This window comes from Pyrus communis, chromosome 12 (assembly GCF_041283825.1).
Source record: "Pyrus communis isolate YQ-2024b chromosome 12, ASM4128382v1, whole genome shotgun sequence".
NCBI lineage: Eukaryota > Viridiplantae > Streptophyta > Magnoliopsida > Rosales > Rosaceae > Pyrus > Pyrus communis.
In genome coordinates, this window is record NC_142576.1 from 5,763,431 (window position 1) to 5,774,332 (window position 10,902).

At 35.8% G+C, this 10,902-nt stretch overlaps 1 protein-coding gene across 5 annotated transcripts; it reads right to left on the reverse strand.

The window, feature by feature from the left end:
- Positions 1–3,526: 3,526 nt before the first annotated feature.
- LOC137745102 (TATA-box-binding protein 2) lies at positions 3,527–8,514 on the reverse strand. Of its 5 annotated transcripts, none has more exons than XM_068484980.2 (10): positions 8,366–8,514; positions 8,198–8,280; positions 7,538–7,625; positions 7,146–7,217; positions 6,200–6,250; positions 5,760–5,804; positions 5,555–5,647; positions 4,187–4,330; positions 4,007–4,086; positions 3,527–3,826 (listed from the first exon to the last, which is right to left on the reverse strand). In XM_068484980.2, the coding sequence occupies exons 2-9, from the start codon at positions 8,275–8,277 to the stop codon at positions 4,009–4,011; spliced, it is 651 nt and encodes a 216-aa protein (XP_068341081.2). In that variant the 5' UTR covers positions 8,278–8,280; positions 8,366–8,514; the 3' UTR covers positions 3,527–3,826; positions 4,007–4,008. The 5 variants fall into 5 exon arrangements, with proteins under 5 accessions (XP_068341081.2, XP_068341079.2, XP_088538026.1 ...); XM_068484978.2 differs by having other exon boundaries at positions 3,527–3,836; XM_088681900.1 differs by lacking the exon at positions 5,760–5,804.
- Between the last annotated feature and the right edge of the window lie 2,388 nt (positions 8,515–10,902).

Sequence of the window (10,902 nt, forward strand, 5' to 3'; positions counted from 1 at the left end):
GTTTGGGCGCAACTTCGTGCAAATTTACAATTGCCAAATGGTATCTTATATGCTAACAGGAATCAAGTAAATTACAATACTATAATCTTTATAATTAGTATATAAGGACCCGCCGTTTCTGCATAATGATATTCTGCTGAAAACTTGAATCCATTTGTTTAAACAAATCCAGAACAACTACATTCTGCCGATAGGGTAATACGCATGTTAATTAATTGATTAATTATTACTTAAATGTGATTATGTAATCAGATTGCTTGTATCATTATATTGTTTGCAGTCTTAATTAGAATCTCCTCCAACTTCCCAGATTCTTATCTTTCACCTTAAACAACCCTGAATAACATTGATTTTGTAATCTGCCCAAAACATTGAAGTTTTAACTATAATTCAACATAGTACAAGCCCAATGGATAGGGAAACTGTAGATTTGGATTAACATTCTTAGGCTCCACTTGGTGAGATTATATCAGATAACATAGCTAGGGAGGTGATTTCTGCAAATCATTTTCTTATAATGTGCACACATGTGTTTATTTATAACATTTGAATCGAATAAACGAATGAAAAATCTAGGAAGACAAAAATAAACACGGTATGCAGGAAGATGAAATGAGTATGCTGAAATTATTTCCATAACATACATGCATTAGAAACATTGATTGGATATTATGAGAGCATATCTTTAGAGATCATATTTCTTATGCTCTACTTGGAAGATGTTCGACGCATGAAGGTCTCTAGACTCTCTACCAACAAAATGTTGGCGGTATTCGAACACGTAATGCATACTCGTTTTTCTTTGCCTTGTCATTGATCTACGTAGTACGTACTTGTTGATGACTGTCATGGATTTTTCCTGCTTTGGAGGCCACAAAAAAAGGGATCTTCGTATTCGGATCATTATTGTATGAATTAATCTCTCAATAACGTGATATACATTCATTAGTTTTGTAATCCCTCTCGTTATCTTCTTCATGGACTAATTAAGTTTAAGAAAATCCACCAAGATGTTGACGTATATTTTGTACTGCATGCTTGACAGGGTACGTATATGCTTTGCAAACGGCCTCAGATATCGTTGCAAAATTGTGTTTAATTAATTATACATTAAATTAAAGCATGGAACTTTAATTTATTGAAGATCTCTATTTCGCAATTGATTTTTTGAAGTTTTGTATTTGAACCGTGTGATGAATACAATAATCCATGACAAAAACCTATTACATGTTCATCGTGGTTCATGACCTAATTAGGTTTGAAGTCTAGCAGTCCAAACAGCACAGCAATAAGCATTGCAACGTAATTGCGAAATTATATGTTCTTCATGCATCATGATTAATTATCGTGAACTAATTAAGACATGGTGGTTTAGAGCCAAATTTCATAATCCTATTAGTTGACGAAAAAAAAAAAAAAAAGATACGCCAAATCATATTTTAAGCACATCTATATCCATGCAGATTGATAATCTATCTCCTAATTCACACGCTAGTTAATATAATTGAGTATCTTGTCACATAGGCAACAAAAGCATTCCCACATGCTGCAAATTGGATAATTGTGGCAATATGGAGGGAGGAGTATTATATGCATCTTCATACTTGTCCTCAATTAGATAAAAAATTGCTTCTTGATGCCCGGAAATAATGTTTGCTGCTCAAAAGAAACTAATCTCTGGTATCCAATCAAAGAAAAGGGCCATCTAATCAGTCAAGTAAAACAAGTATAGAGTACATGTTCTTGGTCAAGGCCTTCCCTATCCCAAAGGCTTAAGTTATCCTCAAGTATTGATTTGAAGGAACAAATGCAGAAGACAAAACTGATGCTCAGTAAAATATTAGGTTTTCATTAAGTTGGGTCAAGTTTTCACCTAACAAATTCTGAGCTTGTCGTTATTATTTGATCTTATTTTCTTATTGCCTCATGTTGATCAAGTGTTGCTGTCCATAACAACTGTGTGTGGGATCATATTTTAATACGATCGACGGCCAGGGAAGTTCAGAATGCATGCATGATCGAAAGTAAACGTGATGGTCTTTATCAAAGTGATGAAACGGGAAGTCTCTCTGGTGATGTTTGTATTGCATTACTTGCTTGATATTTTAAAGTAATTCTTAAAATATACCAGAAGCAACAATACATGTTCAACTGGTCAAATGTGCTGAACAGTGTATTAGAAGTTTTGAACATTGCATGAAATTAAGCATCAATTCACATGTTAGTTTATCTCATTATCTTGCTAGATTATTATATTCATCTTCACACTTGTCCTCAAGTAGATAAGAGATAAATCATGACGCCAGGAAATAATGTTTGCTGATCAAAAGATACTAAGCTCTGATATTCAATCAAAGAACAAGCCATCTAATCAGTCAATAGATAAAACAAGTTTAGAGTACCTGTTCTTGGTCAAACCCTTCCCTATCCAAAAGGCTTCAATTATCCTCAAGTATTGATTTGAAGCATAAAATGCAATGCAGAAAGACAAAACTGATGCTGAGTAAAATATTACGGCTAGGTCAAGTTTTCGTCTAACAAATTATGCGCTTGTTAGTATTATTTGATCTTATTTTCTTATTACCTCATGTATCCGATCAAGTGTGAATGTTGTCCATAAAGATGGTGTGTGATAGATTCTTATATATGATGATGGATGCCATCAGAGTTTAGAATGGTCCATCATCAAAGACATGAAATGGGAAGTCTCTGTAAGGGTGACGTTTTGTATTGTAGTTTTTGGTTAATATTTTAACTACTTCTTAAAATATATCAGCAGCAGGAACACATGGTTGAACAAGTCAATGCGATGAACAGCATGCTCTTTAGAACACATTGCATGAAATTATTGAATATTTGCCCACATTACTCGGTTGATTTTTCAATTTCAAGCACACCGATGACACATTTACTTACATAAGATGATCATAAAATTATCTACGTTTACTTAAACATCAGTATTGACATTATTCTAATTCCCTGATTTCTCATGCATTTACTAACGCATGTAAAGCCAAAAAAAAAAAATGCTATATTAAAATTCGTAATTAAATACCTAAAAATGAAATATCATGCATGCATACACCCTTTTATTCATTAGTTATCAGTCTTTTTCTAATTCAGATATCATCCTTCAACTTCTTTCGATCAGAACTACCAGAATTTGTTGCCGTCGGACCTTTCACTCACTGTAAATATGATATTTGTAATTAACATGTGCGCATTGAAATGGGTAATTCCCATGTCCGTTACTTTTACTTTTTCAATCAACCACGTCAATCCAAATTCTACTGCAATCTTCTTGAACACCTTACTAACTTGAGCGTCGGATTGTTTTTTCAACAAGGCTTCCACGGTAGGGAAACATGGTGTCATGCTTCTCAACACGGATCGAAGATTATTTATCGGAGAAACCGAAAGATGATGATGGTATTATTATTAGGGAATCAGAAATTAGAATGGTTGATCAAATGTAAACTTCATATGCTTGGAAGTTGGTAGGAGGAAAATTGCAAAAACATGCAAGTATAAAACTATTATGTTTCATTTCACATTACAATTAATTTGAACAATGTGAAAAAAAAAGATCATATAACTTTGTAATGACTATAATTGTGCTAAGTTGCCAAAAAAATTTAAGAATTAAACGCGTACGCCTAAACCGCCAAATCCGCAAAATTGCCGAATATTGGTTTGGTTTGATTTCAGGTGAAACCGGTCCAAATCGAACCATTAACCCTTTCAGCAACTGACCAGAGATGAGCAAAAATGTTGCAGCAGACATTGCCAACCAACAGCACCGGAGCTACGTTGCGAGACATGTCTACTGGAAACAGCTTACATATGCAGTATGAACGAAAAGAGAAAAGAAAGAAAATATGAGGAAGCAATTAGCAATACGGTGCTATAGAAACATCCAAAAGTTAAGATTTCATCAAGCAACACAATTTTTACTTATTTTATATATTTTTGGTGTTTGTGAGTGAGGAAGGTAAAGAAGGCGCACCATTACTGTTGCTGGACCTTCCTGAACTCTGTAAGGACAGGGTACATGTTCTCAAACGCCTTATACGTGTCCTCTCTCACCTAAGACATCAAATTAAACATAACATTAACAACAAACGTCTATCTGCAAATGCAGGAGAACCGAAACAAGAGGAGGTGCACAATAAAAACAGCAAATCACCTTTGCACCGGTAATAACAATTTTCCCAGACACAAATATAAGAAGAACAACATTCTTCTTCTTCTTTGGCACCTCCGACTCCTGTGGTTCCTTCTGCTCCATCTTCATGCGATATATCAGCCCTGGGAAAATTTCTGGCTCATACTGCACCAACATAACACAAGAAATAGCAACTACGGAGCATACCAGCAACAACAACAACAACAAAACCTTATCCCACTAAGTGGACTACGGAGCATACCAGCCAGTACAAAATTTTCAAACATCAATTAGAAACAAAGGAAAAGGACTTATTGTGAATCTTCTTTTTCTTCACCAAACAAAGAATCTCACCTACATAAGTTCAAAAATGCTCCCATACCCAAGCAATACTGTAATCCCGAAACACGCTCAATTTTTCAGCTTGTTAGACCTATGCATTTAGTGCAAATTTCTTACTGCAAAATTCTGTTTGGCCCCTATGATTCATGTATAGGGCACATACACTGTCCTATCATAATGTTGGCTCAAAATAAGCATTGTTTCTAGGATTCATGTGTTTTTTTTTTTTGGTCTGATAGGATTCATGTATTGGGTATATATATAGTAGTCCTTGTGTTGGTCTGGGAGTCATGAATTAGATTTCGTAGTCGCTGGTAGAGATTTATAAATAGGCTTGTAAACCTTAATTTCGGGACATCAAGTAACTAGCAGAAATGTCCAGTAAGCATTTGCTGGATGTGTGATGCCTAAGATCTCTAAAAGTGATTCCTAGACGCCTACTGGTAAGATTCCATTAGTTTTTAAGCCGTTTTGTAAATTTCTCTTCTCATCCTTGAATGTCCTTGTTGCACAGTAGCACAGTTGCACTTTTACCTACCAACAATTTACAGCACACAGATTCTCGTCTAGTTTTTATCCCATTGTTGTGAATTGTTACTATTATCCTTCATTTTTATATTTATAATCACACTTATCAAGAATGAAAAGAATATAAATGACATTTTATACATTCTGGTTGACAAGGAGTGTTTGCTTAACAACATTACAGATGAATTGGGTCACCGATTCAATATATATCAAAATGCACCTAGAATGCTAATGCCCACACAAAAGACGTTGAACTCATTAATTACGAGCATCTAAAAGCAAAATTTCAAAATGCAAAGGTAATAATATCATGTCCTTGATCATAAAATATAAACACCTAAATCGCCAACCACACAATAAGATGATCATCCCAAGAGTAGAACAACATGGACACCAGATCATGAACGAAACTTAAATCAATCTCAATGGAGAAAAATTATGAAAACATAAACAAAAACATAAAAAGCTTAAAAATCATGTCAATTACAAACAAATATGGGACAGGTAGTTCCAACTTACACTTGAAAAGGCACCATGGGAGTATGCAAGGCCCTCAAGTCTTATTGGGAATTTAACGTCACAGGACGCAACAATATTTCTAATCTCGAATCTCTGAATTTCACAAAAACATGTATTAAGGAAATAATCAAAAGTGTAATATAAAGGACTTATTCCAAATGGCTTTAAACGAGAGGCAGAGAGAGTGAGAGACATATATATATACCTGAAACTTAACAGCAAACCCAAGTTTTTGGATGATTCGAGCATACTGGGAACCAAAACTATTCAAGTCAGATGAAAGAAGTTCTACAGTATGTCCTTGCAACCTAATTAAGATTCACTAATCTAATTACATAAAACAATAATTATGTAAAGGATAATCATTGACTAATAACTGTGTAATCATTGACTACAAAACCACACCCACTCGTGATTGTGACCATTAACAAAGGCCAAATGATTTCAGTCACTGACTCAGGGTACTTAAGGTCGATACCAAAATTTTTAAGCCACTCCAAAACAAGGGTAAAAGTCCATTAAAAGTCCATTGTCACTCTACTCCTGCCTTAAAATGCCTAAAAACACATAAAGACATGAAATGCCCCAAATATATAGCACTATGTTTCCTTATCATGGTAACATCTGTAAGCATGCAACATTTACCTTCCTTGCTGCCAGTTTTGACTGCTCTTCACTTTTCGCACCTGTGCATACCTGAAGTACCAGAGAGATTAAATCTCTTAACCAAAGGAAAAAATGGTATGATGCGTGCATAACTCAAATACATTACAAACAAGGCAGGAGGGAAAAGGGAGGGGGCTTTATCATGTTCAAATGGTCATGAGAATGTAATGCAGTAGTCAACCAAGGTTTTGACGTGAGTAAATTTTTAAAACCCAGTTTTGGTTGCAGAAGTGCTGGGTGCAAAAACAGGAGTTTATGGCAACAATGCACAACTGTCCATGGCTTCCAATAAAAGAAGATAACGTATACATAATTTCAGAACGTAACAACTAATTCAATTCCAAGTCTAACACGTACACACGGCATTTGAAATGAAACTCATAAAAGGATCGCTCCATCTCCAAAATCTCATGTTAATCTGAGCATCATTATTTGTCAATTTAAGATTCAAGATACTGTACATCTCGAACAAAAACAAATGCAATTCAGACGACCAGAACTGGTATTAAACATACACACCGATTTAGATTTCATAATCAAAATAAGCAACCAAACAATGGTCCCTTTTGGGGGATATTCTGAGTTAAACATTTATCATTACTTCACGACAAAGACAATAAACTATAGTGAGAGAAGGCCAAAATGCATTACTAAGACTAGCATGACAATTGCCATGCTCATGTATGAAGGGATACAAATCATACAATTACAAACACATCTGCGAATTCACGATCATGTATAAACTAGATCCATAGCCATGTCAACAGATAATAGCACAATCAACTGGAGTATGATAAGCAAAAACATATCACGTAAGATAAATCGTTCTATCAGATCTCACATGGTAGTATGGATTTAAGAACAAAGACATTACGACCAAGGGTGGAACCGAACAGGATGCAAAGAGATTCGAAAGCATGCTCACCATATTTCCAGAGGCAAATATCAAAGCTGTAGTTTTTGGTTCCGTTATTCTCATAATGACCGCGGCAAAACGCTGCAGTACCATTCAATAACTAAGAAGTTAGGATTCAGTTAGAAGTCACACTGAGATAGATCCATGTGTTTGTTTCAGAAGGGGAAGAGAGAGAGAAACCCAACCAAGATTCCACCAATTTTATAAGATACTTGGAATCACTTAATTCTCAACTCAGATAAAGTAGGCAGCCTTTAATTAAGGTATCAGTCAATCGACACTAGCATCACATCCAACCACTACTTCCTAAAGAACCCAGTATAACATATTTCGGAAGAGTGAGCTAGCACCAGTTAACAGTCAATACACTACTGAAATTAATTATACATACTCTTGCATACCTTGGGATTGTACTCTGCATTCCGAGCTTGCAACACAATTTGCTTGAGATCAAGCTTGCAACCCAAAAAAGCCGTAGATACAATATTACTACAAACACAACCAGAACAGAAGGATTATTAAACTACTTATTAAGCACAAAATACTCCAGCTTGTAAATAATGCAATCACTATAAAAGAAAAGGAAAAGAAATCAAGATTAAAAAATGCATATCATGAACTAATGAATACCAAACTTGGTGGATTCACTACCGAACTGGCCCGCAATAAATAAATAACAGAGATCACTATCACATGAAATCTTTCATTGACGGCCATCTAATTCATTTCTACCCTAAATTCGACTTCAACCAGAAAAATCAAAAGAATTTCAATCCCTTCAAGAACCCAAAAACAACATCCTAGAGATATATAAACGAATCAGTATACACTAGAATTTTAAATCCACCTTTCCCTTTAGGAAACCAGAACCCTGTAACCCCCATAAACCCACAAACGGATATTCCTAGCATAAACCAAAGAAACCAATAACATTCAAATGGTTAAGAGCATTTACCCTGCACCCGCGGTCCTAGGTTCAGTCCCCTCCTTCCCAAAAATACCCAGAATCCAGAATTAGAAAAATCACACAACAAGTGAGAGAGACAGAGAGAGAGAGTTACTGAATAGTGGGAACAATGCCAGAGGGGTGAATGGAAAGATCCACAGGCTCGTTATCTTCAGATCCACCTTGTTCTTCCATTCCCTGTATTTTGGACCGGCGATTGTTCAAAATGTATTATACAGAAGACGAAAAATCGAATCTTATTAAGGGTTTCTTGGGTTGCTACCTCAAATTCTTCGACGTCCCTTGGCGGGGAAATTGGAATTTGGGGACGGAAGTTTTCAAATTAGGGTTTGTTTTATAGGTTTTTTATGGAAGAAAATTGTGAACGATGGCGGGTTTTTGTTTGGCTTTTGGACTTCCAGTCATGCTTCCGTTTTTCATTTGGGAACATATATATATACACGGCGGTGTCGTTTTAGCAAATTAATTAAATAAAAAATGATCTTCGGTGACAGAAGCCGAAAGTTGAATTGTCAATCCCTCCGAATGTTTATTCAAAATTTGACCAGAGTATACCGAAAGGTTCTCAAAATTAACAAGAATGTGTGAGAAGTAAAATTGAGCGTGAATAACACTATCCTTTTAATTATCATCTCTCTCTCAAACCATTCTTTGTAATAACTACCTGCATACGTAGTATGTGGTCTCATTCTAGTTAATATTCATGGCAAGTTGAATACAAGTCTCACATCAAATAAATTGAGAAAAAGAAAAAAAAAAAAAAAAATATATATATATATATATATATGTATATGTGTGTGTGTATAGTTGCACTCCTGAATTTCTAATAACACTGATGTCCTTTAGGATAAAACTTTACACCTCTTGAACTACATGTGGTCAAATTGAGAATAATATCAATGCTAGACCTTTCAGCCCGTCTCTCTAAAACTTTAACATGGCATGTTGACCAACTTCTAATAGGAAAACAAAGAATTGGCATCAATTAATTGGCCTCCTAATTGACTTGATTCCTAATATTTCAGCCTTATTTACAGTGAAACTTAGCGTCACATAAATAGTAAAAGAGTGCAGATCGAGAGAAGCTGGATGATCTCAGTTGTTCACTTCAACAAGCTCAGCTGATTAGTAGTGGTGCTCGCTGCTCACGAAGTCAGGTAGTGCTCGTATCCCAGGGCGTTGGATTAGCGTCAGATCAAAACTTGAGAATCCCTTCAGTTATATAGCCCCTCAATTTGGAGAATAAAACAAGTGCCGATGATGATGATGATGATGATTTCGGGGATGACAATGCTTGCAGTATTTCTATAACCATTCAAGAGACGGTAATCTTCCCAAAGGAGGCAAAGCTTCGTTAAGTTCTGCAATGACACCAACCAATTCGGAGACAACGCGGCCCCTTGACAACTTCCTTTTACTGGACAACTTAAATTTGGATTTGGTTGTGGGTGGCATTCAATGTTTCTCCAAGTGAGAACATAGAGAACAATTGAAAACTAGCTCTAGGCTAATGACAGAATCCTTTGAGTTTAGAGTGACAAGGGTACTCAGATCTTTGCAATATTGGAAAACATCAAATGGGATGGACCCTCAACGGCAAACATTAAGAGCACCTCCACCGACTTTATTGCCTTTGCAATTGACTCAAATTGCCTCCAACCCAAAAAAAGGTCCTCCACGGTCCAAAATTGGAGAGGCAATTGCGGCAAGGGCTGATTGCCCTTGCAACAATTACACGGGTTTGTGCCCTTTCAACTGACAGGTGGGGGGCCGCACCCATGTGACAGCCAGTCCAGCCTAACCCAGCCCACCCACATAACAGCACAATTATGTTTGTTCGTAATGCTATATTTTGATATGTATTTAAAGTTATATTATTGGAGCTAGATACTGAATTTATTTTCAAAGATCAAACTTACTAAGTACATAATTAGAAGGCACAAAACATAATATATATATATATATGGATAGTAATTGTCTTTGCTCTTTCTTCTTCCAAACGGATGAACTTGCACATAAATAATTACTGTTTAGAGTGAATAGTAAGAGCAATTTTATTGCTCTTGCCCTCCAATTGCCCTTCTCTCCACTAACGGGTGGAAATGCTCTAAGGTCAAATGACAAACCTTATCATCCGATAGCTTTCAGATCCTTCAAATTCCAAAAGGAAAAATTCATTCTTGGACATATAATGCACAAAATCAAGTGCAATATATCAAGCATTATGAAGCTTATTATATTTATCATCATCATCTGCCAAAAAATCTTGATAGAAATACCGTATTACTAAGTTATCCAAATGCATGTACCTATTGTTTTCTTTTAGTTGTTTACTCCCGTAGTAAGATAATCTTGTGACATCCACAACTCAACCAAATTGTTTTTATCTATCACATAATCTTTTTAGAAACTAAGACAATATAACAGACAACGTTTGCAGTTTGCTGGGGGAAGGTAATGGATGTGGATGCAAATTTCTTTCTCCTTGTTCTTTAACAAAATTGCACCTACAAAACAAATAACACCTTAGGTCAAGGCCACGAGCCTCACACACCCACGATTAATGGGGTGGGGGGCTTTGACCGAAGAACCTCCGATGCCAAAGTTAGAATTTTGAGGGAAAAGTGTTTGGAGAATTTTGAGTGTTTAGCAAAAATGAAGACCTAACTTTTTAGAGAAAATGAGGTAGAATATATAAGGCATGGCCATCCCCTTGGGAGAGAAGGTGACTGGCCTTTTGTGTGTTCTTTGGGTGTAATTGGTAGTTTAATTGGCCATTAATAGATTAATTAGGTAATA

Excerpts from the sequence above, each read along its gene's own strand:
- LOC137745102 (XM_068484980.2), bottom strand. The coding sequence starts at position 8,277 with ATGGAAGAACAAGGTGGATCTGAAGATAACGAGCCTGTGGATCTTTCC. Across the intron at positions 7,218-7,537 it reads ATGCAGAGTACAATCCCAAG|CGTTTTGCCGCGGTCATTAT; the intron begins GTATGCAAGAGT and ends ATGGTACTGCAG. Across the intron at positions 5,648-5,759 it reads GGTTTGCTGTTAAGTTTCAG|AGATTCGAGATTAGAAATAT; the intron begins GTATATATATAT and ends TGTGAAATTCAG.